The 16,846-nt window shown below is 40.7% G+C and overlaps 1 protein-coding gene across 32 annotated transcripts in view; it reads right to left on the bottom strand.

The window, feature by feature from the left end:
• The window catches only part of L3mbtl3 (L3MBTL histone methyl-lysine binding protein 3), a 100,605-nt gene that overhangs the window by 12,727 nt on the left and 71,032 nt on the right, over positions 1-16,846 (bottom strand). For all 32 annotated transcript variants that reach the window (XM_087565617.1, XM_087565654.1, XM_087565769.1 and 29 more), the window contains 3 exon segments: positions 13,803-13,917; positions 12,312-12,414; positions 3,928-4,077 (listed from right to left, as the gene is read on the bottom strand). In XM_087565617.1, coding sequence (XP_087421743.1) covers positions 3,928-4,077; positions 12,312-12,414; positions 13,803-13,917 — 368 coding nt within the window.

Here is a 16,846-nt window from a genome sequence, read left to right as displayed (position 1 = left end):
TGCTTACAAGTAACAGTCATTCCCAGAACCCAACACAGAAACCGTTTGCTCCTGTGGCACTCGAGTGTTTGTCAAGCGGAAGGATTTCTGAAATGTACTTTGTGGTCCTGACTCAAAAGCCCTATTTTACAAACAAGCTCCTCAGGTGATTCCATGCAAAATCAAAGTTCTAGATGCAAGTTTCAGTAAAACACACAGAGAAATGTACACAAACTTTCAAAATCACATCACTGGTGGACTATGTGGCACCCGGCACAGGTGAATGGGTACCAAGATGTCACAGCAGCTCCTATCAGCACATGGCTCCTTCACATCCTCGGCCACTGGCTACCTCCTGATGCTCACACAGGGCTGATTCTCACTTGCCTCACCTGGAGGACTTTGAAGGAAACCGGTGTGTGAATAGTTCCACTCCCCTGCCCATACCCAAGGCTGGCTCTGAAATGTGTGGATTACCACTTCCCGGAATATTCCCAGCAGGTTTATGCCATGTTGCCTGTAGCTGTAACTGTTGTGATGGATGGGTAAGCTGCCTCTAATGGCTTCTCTCACTTCACTCCTGCTTCCCGTAATGCTTTTTCAGTTCCCAAATAAACCACCTGCAATCAAATCCACCTCATGGCTTGCTCTGGGGAGTGTGCATTATCAAAGAAGTATCGAAGGGTAGCAAACACATGAGGGGAGCAAAGACCACAGGAAGAAACGAGAACGTGGACGTTATGAAAACCATCCCATGTAGCCCAGCATAGGACAGAAACAGACAAGCCGTGTTCTTACTTGTAGGAACATGGGTTGAGTGTTTCTATTAAAAAAAACACTTTCCCAATTGAATTTTTCTAATACCAAAATAAAAAAATGTGCCCAAAGCAGAATTTCTTGAATAGTTTTTGGAGCATTTCAGATTAGGAATGCTCAACTTGTAAAGTCTAGGCAAATAAAATTTTTTAAAATTCCACTTTTGAAACAGTGATCCCAAGGGTTTTGGATAAGGGATGCTCAACCAGGCCCACGCGACAAAGAAGTAAACAAGCAACCTATTCAGAAACTCTTTCAGAAACTTGTGGGTTGCAACCCCTTTGGAGGTCAAATGACCCTTTCACAGGGGTCCCATATCAAATATTTACATTATGGTTCATAATAGTAGCAAGATTACAGTTATGAGTTAGGAAAAAAATAATTTAATGTTTGGGGATCACTACAACATGAGTACATGTATTAAAGGGTCTCGTCATTAGGAAGGTTGAGAACCACAGCAATAGGGCTTAGTTCTTACAAGTTACGGCCTAAGGAGCTTTTCAATTATGTTCTTCACCATTACCATCCTCACTGTGATGGTTTGTATATGCTTGGCCCAGGGAGTGACACTATTAGAGCTGTGGTCTTGTTAGAGTAGGTGTGTCACTGTGGGCATAGGCTTTAAGACCCTCACCCTAGCTGCCTGAAAGCCAGTCTCCTCTTTGCCTTCAGAACAAGATGTAGAACTCTCAGCGTCTCTTGCACCATGCCTGCCTGGACGCTGCCATGTTTCTGCCCTGATGATAATGGACTGAACCTATGAACCTGTAAGCCAGCCCCAATTAAATGTTGTCCTTAAAGAGCTGCCTTGCTCATGGTGTCTGTTCACAGCAATGAAAGCCTAACTAAGACACTAACTATAAGAATCAAAGAGACAAGCAAGAGATTACAGGCCATAGGCATGGTATTCAGAGAAGCCAAGATGTGAGCTCAAGGGTTTCCTGTGTTTCTCTCCTCTGTGACATTGCTTTCCACAGAGGATGAAGCACAGAGCTGAGAGCACAGCTGGGTGCAGAGCCAGCCCGGGAATGTTTAGTTCATCAACATTTTACCACCAACACTTGGATGTTCTCCATTGCTGTCTTTTGAACCACAACTAATCAGGAAAAGGATTTTAAATCATTGACTATTTACTCCTTCTATAAACCCTGGCAGGGCACCAATAATACTTAATATATGAGTTTTGTAAAATATTTTTGTAAATTTATGTTCAGCAAAAAAAAAAAAAATTTCTCTTCTAGGGATCATACCAGCTTTGAATGAATATGAGGTTATACACTATGTTCCAATGAATTAAATGTTTTAATTAGAGAGAAGTTCATAATTCTTATAATCTTTTTTTTTAACTGTATGGTTGTATGTGGTGGCAGTGAGGTATGGGTATGCGTGTGTATGTATGTGTGTGAGTATGTATGTGAGGTTGTGTATGTATATGAGTATGTATATGTGTATGAATGTGTATATATGTGTGTGAGTGTGTATGTGAGGGTGTGCATATGGGTGTATGTGTTTGAATGTGTGTAAGTGTGTGTGTGTGTGTGTGTGTGTGTGTATGAGAGAGAGAGAGAGAGAGAGAGAGAGAGAGAATGTATGTGTGAGTGTGTATTTGGGACAGGACAGGGTTCTCTTACCCATGCCTGCCAAGCATGATCAAGCAGTATGCACTTTACATACCGAATCCTCTCCCCAGTCCCTCATAATCATTGTTATTCTAACTTCTTGGTATATTGTCCATTTTCTAAAAAATGGAAATGCCTTATTGTTTCTTGGTTCCTGGGAAGAAACTTGAAGAAATATGGAATCCTATACAATGACTTACAAAGACTGTGTTCTATGTCTTTCTTCTCCCATACATATTAAAACCAAGATGTTGGCCAAAGTTAATGCAGAATGGAATAACCAAGAAGATGCAATTGATGTAAGAGCATTTTGGACAGTCTAAACCCTTTGCTGAATAGTTTGATGAGACAAATAAGAACCATTTGGGGAGAGGGAACCTCAGTTGAGAAAATGCCCCCACATCATATTGGCCTGAGGGCAAGCCTAGAGCACATTTTTTGGATTGACAACTCAGATCACTGTGACTGGTGCCACCTCTGGGCTGGTGTCCTGAAAGGTGTAAGAAAGCCAACTGAGCAAGCTACAAGAGCAAACCAGTATCATTCCGCTATGGCCTCCGGCTCAGTTCTAGACTATAGGTTCCAGCCCTGTTTCAGTTCCTGCCCTGACTTCTCTCAGGGATATACTGTGGTATAGAACTGAACGCTGAAATAAACCTGTTTGCCCCCAAGTTGATTTTGGTCTATAATCTTGTATCCCAGCAATAGAAATGCCAATTAAGGCCAAGTCTGAAGAACAAGGCTTCAGGGCTGAGAAGGCTTGTGTCTGGTCTCCACCACAGGAGCATACTTGGTCACCATTAGCTTCTGAATAGCCCCAGCCTGAAGTAGCTCACCGTGGCTGCAGGAGCTGGATGTACGTACCTCTGGCCATTTCTTTCACAGTCCAACAAGACATACAGAAACTATTATAGTACACATACCCGATTCAAAACCTAACTTGAGTTTTACAACAGCTTGTCATGATCTTAAAGAGGTTAAGTAAACACATCAGGAAAAGCAGAGTGTCTTCTGTCTCCTCCAGAAACAGCTTCCGGGCCAGGTCACACTCACTTCAGGGGTGAATTTGAACTTGCTTCCTTGTTTATGTGACCTGAAACCTCATAATGCTGCTCGGCTGGATCTAGAACTAAGCAGTTCTCTGGCTTTACCCTCACCTGTAGCATGGTGCAGGCTATCACAAGTAACTTCAGTTAAGCATTCAAGTATCTTAGGGAGAGACATTCTTTGATCGAGTATGATAGGACCGATGAAAGGGCTTGTCCAAGTATGGGTCTCTATGTTGAGGCAGGATCTCATGTAGATCAGGTTGGCCTTACACTATGTAGGTAACCTCCTGATCTCCTGTCTCTATCTCCCAAGTGCTAGGATTCTGGGAGCATATCACCAACCCTGGCTAAATCAGGTGCATTTCTATCACAGGAAAATATTGCTACCAAATGTAAAGCGTACAAGACAACAACTTCGTCAATGAGGGTATTTCTGAGCAACATAAGGACCATCATTTTATTACCTGGTTTCCGGGGATGATGAACTTTCATTGGTGTCTGTCCTTTTACTTCTTGGGAATGAGAAACTGGATGGGGTTATCTCACCACTTAGACGGTCGGGGAAGATGCGGTCTTTACTCAAGTTGATTTCTGAATAGGGACAGTTGGCACCACTAACAGATTAAAAGGAGAGAAAAGTGCACTTCGATTAGATCATAATTAATCAATTAGAATTGTGTGCTAGTGAATGTAAGAGTCTCAAGTTGAACCAAGTATGTGCACAAATGCAAGGCTAAAGATACAGCAGTAAGATCTATCTTTCCAGATAATTTAAGTTCAATCTGATATCTGCACTTGATTTAAGGACTCTGCTGCAAGCTTTGAGATGAGGGACAGTGAGAAGATTCTTCTGTGCTCTTTAAGGGCAAGGCCTATGCATATCTCTGGGAATAATCAGCCGCAAGAAATATCCACTCTTGGGAGATTTATAGCCACTTAATTTCCCTATACCACTTTCAATGTCCCTGTGGAACACGTCTACCCTGGAACTACAGTTACAGCAGTGCTAAAGGACACACAAATGCTTTAGAACAAACTCCAACCCTGATGTGAAAGGGGCCATGGGCCAACCTTTTCTATCTGCACTTGGAGGTTAAACTCTCAGGGTTAAACTCTCCTGTGACCTAGGCAGAGGAAACTGAGGTCACTAAGGGTTAACTTGGCATTAGCTAGCAGATGCTTGGCCTGGGCCTTTGCATTTCGGTCTTTCAGGCATCTGGGCACCAGGTTTCCAATATATATCAAGCTCCCCTGTTGACTTCCTATCTTGTCCCTTTGCTGTGAGAGGCCTTAAGTCTGGAAATGGTTTAGACATTAGGTACATTATATTGATATCTTCTATTTTCTTTTCCTCAGTTCCTATGATAATAAAATTATTAATAATTCCCAGGGGAACAGAGCAACTATAGAAGATGCATATGCCAGAGAAGCTGAGACATTCTCCTGGGGGAAAGAAGAGTTTGAAATGCTCCCTGCTAACTCTAAGAGTGACACAAAATTCATCACAGATATGCTGTAAGCAAAATGTAAACTTTAGTAAGTATGTGATTCTCCACACTTGTCCCTTAAGCAAAACTGATAACACACAATAACATACTAACATGAATTTATGTCATGTCAATCCAACCACAACAAAAACTCAGAACACGGTCAAAAGAAATCTTGATGAAGTGTGTGCAATATATTAAGCACTGTGCTCCACTTATAAGCACTGCTTTAATCTTCACAATAACTATAAAAAGACACTTCACATAACACACTAGGGCTTAACATGGCCAAATGACTTCAGTGTTCAGTTTCCTCCTCATCAGCGAGTGTCCATCAATTCAGTATCTATCGTGCTAGCTACCTTTGTAGGCTCTGGAAACAACGAAAGGAAGTAAAAACTTGGAACTCAGTGAGTGACATTCAAGGGGAAGACAGGCAATGCCTAATCACACAAATATGTGGATGTAACTTTGCACTGGAAAGGCTTCGATAAAGAAAGAGTATGGCATAAGACAGCGCATGAGGATGCTTTATGGGCAGTGAGGAAGGGCTTCCCTAGGAGACAAAGTTGTCCACATCTACTTCCCCACTTAGGAGGAAGCAGTGCAACAAACGGGAGAGTGAGCCTGGCATGGCTAGAAGTTGAGAAGTCTGGGAAGAGGAGAGACGGGGAGGGGTGGAAGCACGAGGCAGTAGTTCAAAGCTTTATCTTGAGTTCAGTTTGAGGCCTTTGGGAAATCGCTAATTTAGAGAAGTGACAGGGATTGACATGAGTGCAGTGATGGAAATGTAGGGAAGGTTAACAAACTGTCAACAGCTCCTGCCATCCCATGATGCCCTGCAGGCCAAGGAACAGTCTGTGATATGCAGAACCAGAGTGGCTTGTTTGTTGTTCTGTTTGAAGAACTTGAGACAAAAGAGATGCCATATACATACATACATGCACAAGCCATGTACACACACGTGCACACACACACACACACACACACACGCACACGCACACACATTTATGAGATAAGAATGATTAGTGGTAAGTAAATTTGGAACAAACAGAGACTTTGAATGAGGCAACTGGTAGCTTAGTTAGAAGGCAGGCAGACAGACAGACAGACAGACAGACAGACAGACAGACAGACAGACAGACGTGGGCAGGATGCAGAACCGGAATGACATATCCCCCGGAACTTTCTGAACAGGATGAGGTTGTGGGGACAGCATTCATGTACCATGCACCTTAGCCTGTCCACTACATTCCTCAGTTTCAGGGACTACGAACACAAAGCCTGACCTGCCTGTCCTCTACTCTTTGAGAAAGAAAAGCCCAGAAGTCAGCATCGTGTGGGTGTTTGGTCCTTCGGCCACCCTGTGTCTGCCGAGGAAACAAATGCGCTATACTACTGTGTGACTACCTGAAGGTACAACGCTGTCTTCATCACTGTGCTTCAGCTCAGGGAGGTCCAAATGCCCACTGAAGTCCTACTCAAATGTCACGACTTGTTGTCGTTGGCAAGTCTCCCTCAAACCATCAAAAACTACAGATAACCAGCCCCACCCAAGCTCTTGGGTCTCTGCTCTGACGAAGGCGTTGAGCTCTCCCAGCCTCGGATCACAGTCATCTCTGATGCCTTCCACTGTTCCTCGAGTGGATATTTTCCACTGAATTTATGTACTTCAACTTCTTGGCAGGACAAGAAAAAGCCAAAGGTAATGCTTTGGTTTTTTCTGACAGACAGGAATGTGCTTGTAGTTCAATTTCACTCACCACTAAGCTCCTGGCTTAACAAGCAATGAACTACACTGTGTATATTTACTTTGGAAGGCATCCAGGTTGAAGGACGCGGCACCAGCTTCACATCATGAAAACCCAAGAGGGAATTCTGGAATGGTCTAGGTCCATGGTTTCAAAGCAGACAACTGTGCTCAAGCTCCTTGAAAACAGTCCTTCACTTCTGCTCTTGACTAAACGAAAACTTGAAGACAGGTCAGAGAAAGGTAAGATGTTGGTCCTGAGCCTTGTGGTCTAAATGCTTCTTTTTTTTTTTTTTTTTTTCATTTGAAAATAAATTGCCCTTGCTCCTTCAATCAGTTGGAAGAGAAACAACCCAGCCTTCTGAAGAAATTCCCTAATGAAAATCTGGTCTACCAAGGCAGACAGCCATGGGGTGGCGGTCAGCCACAGATGGACACCAACCCTGTCTTTCAACCCTGAGCAAGCCTCATCCTCACACCTGAAGTGTGGAGAGGAAGGCCAATTGGCTCCTGAGGTGGGAGGTGATGACTAAAGGGGATGTGACAACACTTAGCAGAGTCCCACAACAGCAACAGAATGAGAAATGCTTCCAGAAGTCCCTGTGAGTGCCTGACAATGTGCTCTTGTCTCAGCCATGCTTGTGAAGACCAAGCATAGTGTCAGAGGCTGAGTTTTCATTTGAAAATGAAGATGCCTTTCCTAGCATTCCCACACGACCTTGACAGCAGTTCCAAGACAGTGCTCACTTGATGGATACAAAGAAAAATGATGCTTCAAATGTGACTTAGTCCTTGGTGGAGTTTGATCATAAACACTAGCTCTGTTTAAATTGCTACATAATATTGGTAAATATTAGCCTGAATTATGGAAGAATTTACTCATTTCTAATCCATGACAATGAAATTGATTTGAAAGCACCATCAAAGAGCTGAGGCTGCCAGCCTCTTGCCCTGCACAGAGCCCTATGTGTTGCAGCTTTCTCTGCTAGGCAGGGTTCCAAGTCCTTTACATGAATTGATCCTTTCACCACAGCACTCCTACGTTTCCCGTCTCCACCTATGTTACAAATACAGACATTGGCAGGGAGAGGTGGAATACTGTTCCAAGATCCCAAGGCTTTACCTGACGCCTTTCAAGGCAAGCCAAGCTACAGATGTGTTTTTCCCCATCTTGTCTCCCACTATCTACCCCTTGGGGTATGAATCACAGGGAAACTCATAAGTAGCCATGCTTTCAAGGACTTGAGATAACTGTTGTTGAAAGGAACAAAGGAGCTGCAAGATTTGCAAGATCAGCAGAATCACCGAGTGTTCTGTTCAATTTTTCTTCTGTTATGCCACTAGGTCTTAAAAGATACAGTGTATTGTTGAGTGTGTGTATGTGGGGGGAGGGGTGCGGCTCCAATTTTGTAACTTTTAAAACTGTACATGAACTTTGAAACCTCATCAGAGTTTATTACTTCTACGGAAAGAGCAGATTCCCATTGGCCTTATCACTAAAATTTTCTTGTTTTTCATGCACTAAGCTTTTAGCACCTAAATGTTGGTATGGTGTGATTCCTTGGGGAGTGTTAGCATTCCACCATAAGGTTCATCTCTCCTGCTCACTCCTTCTCTCACTCTTTTCCTCCTTCCTTAACTCCTTCTCCTCTCTAGTTATTCATCCAAAGTCTTGTCAGGAAAGGACAGTATACATCCCGTAGGACTCTTTATTAGCAAATTATTACACTGCAGCCACTTGACAGATAACTGCTCCCAGAGCCTTAAGGAGGCTGTTTTTCTGATGGCATTTCCTGTTGAAATTGTAAGCAAAACGGGGTGCCACTGCTATTCACCATCGTACTAAAACCCTTTTAATTATAAATATCTTTCCTTGAACAATTAGGCAACACATCCAGTTTAAGCATCTAATAGTTACTCTCATACCCAATATTGATGAACATATTAGAGAGGCTCTAGCCAGTGACTGCTCTCTGTCCAGGAGCCTGACAGTGATGAGCAGACATGAAGGCTCTTCTGGGCTGGCCCGAATTCTGCCATTCAACCACTCAAACCTTCCCTCATCTTCTTTAAGTGCTGTTCAATTCATAAACTTGCTGTAAGGATTAACTATGGTCATACATATGAGTCCTTTGAACAGTGGCTATCACGGAGAAGGTCGAACACCCTGCACATTATTATTACCTTACGAAGGAGGTATTCAAGCTCCGTTGTGTAAGGAAAGGTCAGCAGAAATCAAGTGACATGAAAAAACTCCATAAAACATCTTTGGCAGGGCTCAGGTCCTTCCGAATGTAGCTTTGGCCTCCCTGACTACTACAAACATCCACCAATGTGGGGGATGTGCAGCCCGTATTCTGTACAGCCACCAAAGCCCGTTGACACCAAGCAACAACACTCAACACTCAATGGTATGTGACAGCTAGGTGGATGGATGCTGAAGGGAAGCATCCGAAGTTACTAATTTGTAAAACACTCCACGGAACCCGAAAATATTCTTTAGAGACTGCGGGACTAATCCCTCGTGTTTAATTTCCGAAAGAGCTAATTTTATACATCAAAGATGTACCTCTGAAGGCAGTAAATGTATAGCATTCTACGTCTGTGTAACTTCAGCTCTCTTAACCCCTCATGGGTCTTTCCAGACAACAAAAGAATGCTAATGTTCTGCTCCCACTTATGCTTTCTTCCGGAGAGATGGAATTAAGCATTCTGGTTACTGAATATCTCTAGAGACAAGAATTCCACACCACGCATCCAACTCTTACTGATCATATTTTAATATGAAAGGTTGCCTCCTCAAACTACATTACTAAGTGCATACGCTGCTTACGTTTCTTAGATCAACCATAATCTGTAATCTTGAGAGAGACTAACAAGCAATCCTAGCCAAACTAGATGTTTACTAATGTGCTCATAAAATTATTCTTGCCAAAGAGCAACTTTCTTATCTATGTAAAGAACGCATGCTTTGATTTATTCCGTTTCTCAGTAAATTAATCCAAAGAGAATTTTCTCATTATGTTTTCCTAAGCACAGCGTTCTCAGCAAGGACAGAAATAATTGCCAGTGAAATGAACCTTCCAGAGAATGTGTGGTAAGGTAGACTACAAGTGAGTGAATGAGATGGAAACAGGCGGGGCTTGCTAAGGATTCATTCCTGCCAAGGAGGCAGCGCTGTGCACTGTAAACTGTACAGACCATTGGAGGAGTGCAGAAAACCTGTACTGAGGCTGGGAAGGGTAAATCACACATTCTGGAGGTGCCATTGGTTCTCCTAGTTTTTTTTCTTTTTGTCTGTCCAGAGACCCAGACCACCAACTCTGCACAAGGCAAAGTAGCTATGTCCTACATGCACAAGAATGTCAATACAGCTTTGTGGTCAAGCCTTGTCTTTTCAGTTATAAACTAACCTCTCCCACACCTTCAAGAGAGTGAACAGTTCTCTAGCACGGTCCCAATTATCCTAAATGTTTCCTTAGCACATTTCCGCATAGGTTATTCTGCGAGTCTTTCCATAATTCATCCCTTCTAATGACAAACACAACACGACCCTGTCATACTCAGTCCATCAAGAATCCCCAAAGACAACCACTAAATTGTGGGAGCAGCTGGGGTGGAGGAAGCCATCATGATGAGTGACAGGTGATGGGACATGGCTGTCTCTCTAGGCTTTACTGCCACACTTAGCTACTTGGACCTAAGGACACACCAATGAGTCTATGCAGAGTGTTGTATGACACATTTCCGAAACACACTTTAACACACCCCAACTGTACCCCAACAACCTTTCAGTATTCACGTAGTTAAATTTTTTTTTTCACACTTTGAGGACATTGCCTCCAGTCTAATGAACACTGTGGGACTATATGGTAGATGAACCAAGGATTGTCGTTTCAATTATGACGTAGCTTCTTATACTAAAAATGATGCTGTGTAGTTGAGAGCCTATGTGTGGGACATTCATGGAGCAGGGCTGGGAGGGGCAGTGAGACAAAAGAGATAAAGATGAGACGCAAAGGACCCCCTCCCAGTGGCCAGAGAAAAGTTATTACGCACATAGAACACTACACTGTCTTTGTGGACACGACAAGCTTCCCGCTTCTCATACGGTTTGAGGGAAAGAACGGTTCCTGTACCAGAGTGGTGTTCTGAAAACGGGCTGATCCATTGAGCAGCAGGACTATCTCTAACATGAAAATACTACATGTTCTATCTGGAAAAACTGTTCTTCAAAAGAAGCTACTGAACAAAAAGATTTCTGAAATCAGGACGGGAATTTACACACTTGGGGGCCGCACGCACCCTGTACTCAGCCTGATGTCATTACTGAAAAGCGATCCAGCTGCCTTCATGAGACACAGCTAATGGCTCCTAAGATGTCTCCAGTAGAGCTTAAATTAATGCTCTCTCTTTGGTTTGCAGCCACGCACGCGGCGCAAAGGATTTAAAAATGGTGTCTGCAAATGTAATCACCATCCCGTCTCTGTGTAGTTTTTATTCTGGAACATAATGAACCTCTTTTAAAACAAAAACAAAGTGCTCGCTTCGGCAGCACATATACTAAAACAAAAACAAAAACAAAAACTAGCTTAGTAACACTGGTGGGTGCAGAGATACAAGGAAAGTTCACTGCACCCAGTGAAAAAATACACTAAGCTTCACAATTCTCACTAACTCGTCAAAGTAAGTGGTGACGTTTCTGAATGCTTCCCATGTTATAGAGAGGGCACACAAGTGCCACTGCATGCGTGCGGAGGTCAGGGGGCCAATTACAGGAGCGGCTTCTCTCCTGCCACGTGGAACCTGGGTGAAATTGAGGATAGCATTTGCCTGCTGAACCACCTCACTGAGCTGCCGTTTCAAAACTTTAAGAACCACATTCATAACCCCATATGAACCAGAGAAATAAGGAAGTTTTCTCAATGAGTCATCTAATTAGCATGTTTCATCACTCACACCGATAACACTACCATTTTAATACTCACTCAGATGGGCAAATGCTTTTGTCCCTGAAAAATCCCCCTAGATCATGAGAATTTGTCAGTATTTCAGTAATATTTTTTAAAATATCTATGAAGATCCCCAAATCACCTGAACATCAATTTTTAATTATAGTTTGTTGTTTTTTTTTTTTTAAGTTATTTACAAGTAAGAAAAAATATTGGGGTGGGAGGGAATCATTTTTCTGACCATTAAAATCTAACCTTTGATGGTATGATTTTCTGAGGTTCATTGTTCAAACTGTAAAGTCATCGATCATATCATAATCGGCTAAGTAATTTCAAAAGGGTCTGCCCTCATTTTATTAACGACAAACCCCAAATAACTAACCAAGTTGCAAAACACAAATAACAAAAACAGAAAGAACCCCCCCCCCAAATAACTAAAGTAAATCTATGTTAAACAGTGAATGCCTGTTCTTTCAGGAAGACTTAACTTTAGATATATCCTTCATTTTTGCACAGTCTCCATGGTAACCATATTTCTTATGGCTCTGGGTATAAAATCAGTTCACATCTGTTTCTTATACAAGGAAAGCATTTTCTACATTCAGCGACAGGCCCCCTCCACATGACCATGTCTAAAATTCTCCATGGTAAGTACATACCTCTGAGTGCCCAGGTACCTCGATTTTTTAAAATGACCAACTCCCCTACAGCCTAGGGTTGGACAGCCCCCAGTTTCTGACGGTTCCATTAATTCTGCAGGGCCTGCAACAAACGTAATAAGAAGAAACGTTAAAAAAGAAAGTATGACAAAGGAGCAGAAAGCTAAAGATTTAAATGTGTTGAATGAGAACATGGTAGAAAAAAAAACAACCAAAAAAAATTCCATATTTGAAACAACGTACACCTATAGAAAAACAAGTAGTTCTTCTAAAACAATTAAAGTGTTTTAGGCATCTCTGTTTTTCTAAGATTTCCCCATGGTTCACCTTGTCACAAAGGTTAGTTTTCTATAAGACTGAAATTGTAAACTTTGAAATAACCTTCTTTTAAGATGTCAGACAACAGAGGTATTTAAATCTGACTTAATAGGAAAATTTTAAAGAACTGTTACCAAATAACAAATTGTACAAGGATACTCAAACACAAACACTAGACTGTCAAATACAGAGTGCAAGCATCTTGCTGGAACTGTCTGAGACAGCTACGTGGTCTGGCTGGAAGGGACAAAACCATTACAAATCTCAGCAGCTCTTCCTTGTTTCTGACCATCCGCCTCCTCCTCACTCACGTGCTCAGGTGAATGCCCTCCCACATATGGCTCCCACATTTCCATGCATGACTATATGAAATCTAGGATTTGCATTTGGCATCATAAAAGGTGCAGCACAAATACATTTCTTTTGCACTTCTCTTTCGTGTTTCACAATATTGATATTCTTTATGACTATGTTATCTATAAAACTATGCGTCATAGTTTATTTAACTAATACCTTCTCCCAGCAGTTTTATTTTAGACATTCTGCAATTAGAAATATACACTTGTGTTCAATGTGCCCTCAGTCTGCATATAACTCACATGAAGTTACTCACTGCATAATGAAAAAACACTATTTTTTAAAAAAGGACAGCTGACTACAGTATACTGTATTTCCCATATTTTTCGCATTATACATATTCTTTAAAATTGAGATCATGGTATATTCTCCATGCACCCGACCCCATATGCTTTTTTTTTACTGAACTGAAATCTTTATTGAAGACATTAGAGATTCACACGCAAAATAAATCATAAGGCAGAGGGTGGCTGCCTTTAGACATTTTTTTTTTCAATTTCTGTAGGTGATAACATTTTCAAAACAGTACCAGGTTACTATTAAATTTCATACTGAAATTTCAATTGTCTCACAAAGTATCCTCTAGAAATTAGTACTAATTTCAAAAGGTCATATTTACTTGCAAATAAAGCTCACACCATCCTTCTTTAAGCAATGAGTGTGTGTGTGTGTGTGTGTGTGTGTGTGTGTGTGTGTGTTGCTCGTGGCGATTAAAAGGGGAGAAATCAGAAAAATAGAAAGAAGTAGAGGAGACAAAAATTAAGCACATTATTTAAGAAATGAAAACATGGATTATGTTATTTAAGTGCATCTTACTTAGCGGAGCCTGAAGAGGGTGTCCGGTCTTGGAACACCAGCCTACAGGGTGAATATCCGGAGAGTCTGCGTCAATCCAGTAGTCATAGCAACTGCTCCAGCCATCAAAGTGAACCTGGGCGGCAGAAGAATATGGAGTCCTAAGAATATTTCTCCTGTAAACCTTCAACACACAGCACAAACCTTTCATACTGTCTTCTCCTTTACACAGTGTATTGAATATCTAATAAATCACTTTAATTATTTAAAAGACTTCACTCACAACCTGAAATAATAGATGCTTTTGAAATTATTATCGAATTATCTAAACACAAGTAACTGCCTTCCCAGAGACGTGTCAACAGTTCTACAGGTTTATTATACAAATCCTTAAATGCTGTCAGTAAAAGCAGAAGAAGAGCCATACACAACATCTTCAAACAGCAAATGAGACACTCACAGACACCGCTGAGGTGATTTAAAAACCAAGGAGCAGGGTAAGGAGAGACGGGAAGAGCAGAAGGGAAGACCTTTGAGGTACATATAAAGTAAGACTTTTTTTTAAGTACACTGCCTTGCTAGAAACACATCTTTGAACCATACCATTAAAAACAGTCTTGCATTTTTAAAAATTTACTTGCTCTTTTTTTATGCGTGTTGGTGTTTTGCCTGCATACATGTCTATGCAAGCACATACATGTCTAATGTCTGCAGAATCCAGAAGAGGGCATTCAATCTCCCAGGACTGTGGTTGTTAAGCCTCTGCGTGAGGATTGGTAAACACATGTCTTCTCTGAAAAAGATCTAGTGCTCTTAGCCACTGATCCCCAAAACATTCTTTCTCATAAACAACCATAGTATCTCTTAAAATACATTATAAAGTGGTCACAGTTGATACTGTTACTGGTCACTAAGGTAAGGGGAAGTGGTCTTTTAGTGAATTTTACCAGTTATCAGCCATCTATCTTTAGGTTATATAATATGTATATAGTACATATACAGGTGCACAAGTCTACTTTAAATGGTTATACATATCACTATATACATATTATAGTATATGTAATATATTACTTTTTACAATCAAAGGTTATACTGAAGTACTTTATAGATTTTTACCTTTTAGGTTGTTTGTCTACTTGACCCCTCAAAGTGTGTGAATCTTTCAATCCTAACAAGACAATAAATATTCTAGAAGAACGCCCGAATAAACATAGTACAATCATGGCAAGAGACCAAACTAAGCCTATAAAAGGCAACACTGATCAATTTAATTACATAAAAATGTAAAGCTTCAGATCGTAAGTCTGTTTAGAAGCAAGATGAAAGATGCCCAAAATAACTCACTATACAAATGACAAGGCCCTTTCTTCCTTACTAAGCCCAATCTATCAATAAAAGAGGCTGAGAACCGTATCAGAAAGCCAGCTAAGAGATGCGATGGCTAATCATCGAGAATAGAAATACAGATGGTTGGTAAATCTGTAAAGAGATGATTTATGTGCAATAGAGACAATTTATGTGCAATAGGAAACTTACAAATTAAATTATTTCATCACTGCTTCATAACTGTAATGAAGTACTGTTATGAATGGTAACGTAAATATCTAATCTGCGGGATATCTGATATGCAACCCCTAAAGGGGTCACACCCACAGGTTGGTAAACACTGTTCTGTAGTGTTAGTTCCTTGAGGTCAACTGCGGTATAGAAATGTCAATAGAAAATTCCATATTGTGGTAAAAAGAGAGAGCAGTTTCATACAACATTCTTTAGTATATTGCTATAGTTGTGCAATTATTGGCGTTATTCTCTATATCTAGTGAATAAATTATACTGTATTGCAGCATATATATATATATATATATATATATGTAAAAAAACAGAGTATATGGGACTTTATGTGTGGTTGCAGGCATCCACTAAGGATCCTGGAAAATATCTCCAATAGACAAGAGAATATGATTCTCTCTCTCTCTCTCTCTCTCTCTCTCTCTCTCTCTCTATATATATATATATATATATATATATATATATATATATAACATCAAGCATGGTACACTCTTTTTAATGTGAATAGGCACTGAGGATCACCTGACAGGCAAGAACCAGTATAAAAACAGGCAGTGCTAATGGAGAGACATTTAGAGGCTGGAGCAATGGCTCAAAAGCTAAGAGCATCTGCTGCTCTTGCAGAGGACCTGGGTCCTTCCTAGTTTCCACATCAGGCAGCTCACAATTACCTGTCAGCTCCAACTCCATGGGCCCAGTGTCCCCTCTGGCCTCCAAAGGCACAGGCACACATATATACTCAGACATAGACAATAAGTAAGTACATAAGCAAATTAAAAAACAAGTAATGGTATAGAGAGAATTTGAGAAAACAGTCAAAGAAAATGAAGAAACATTGCTATAGGAAACAAAAAGTCAAAGAAAATGAAACATTGCTATAGGAAACAAAAAAAAGATGCTTTATTTTAGTCTATGTACCTATGTATGTATGTATGTGTTATGTATGCATGTATCTATATATGTATCTATATGTATCTATGTATGTATCTATTTGTATCTATGTATGTATGTATCTATGTATTTATGTATCTATCTGTGTATGTATATATGCATGTATGTATGTATCTATGTATGTATCTATCTGTGTATGTATATATGCATGTATGTATCTATCTGTGTATGTATATATGCATGCATGTATCTATCTATGTATGTATGTATCTCTCTATGTATGTATCTCTCTATGTATATATGTATGTATGTATGTATGTATGTATGTATGTATGTATCTATCTATCTATCTATCTATCTATCTATCTATCTATCTATCTATCTATCCAGTTTCGTTGTTTTTATTTTCTTTCTTCTTTTTATCCTAGACAGGGTTTCCTCTGTGGCCCTGGCTCTCACCGTGCAGAGCAGGTGCTGGGATTAAAGGTGTGTACCACCTCCACTCAGCTTGTAGATGCTTTTTAAAAGAAGCGGGGACTAAATAATATTGTTGGGTTTTTTTTAATTTCTTGAAAAAAAAATCACAGATGCAATTAAAAATGCAA

Source organism: Rattus norvegicus, chromosome 1 (assembly GCF_021556685.1).
Source record: "Rattus norvegicus strain SHRSP/BbbUtx chromosome 1, alternate assembly SHRSP_T2T, whole genome shotgun sequence".
Taxonomy (NCBI): Eukaryota; Metazoa; Chordata; class Mammalia; order Rodentia; family Muridae; genus Rattus; species Rattus norvegicus.
This window is presented reverse-complemented; position numbering and strand designations above follow the sequence as displayed.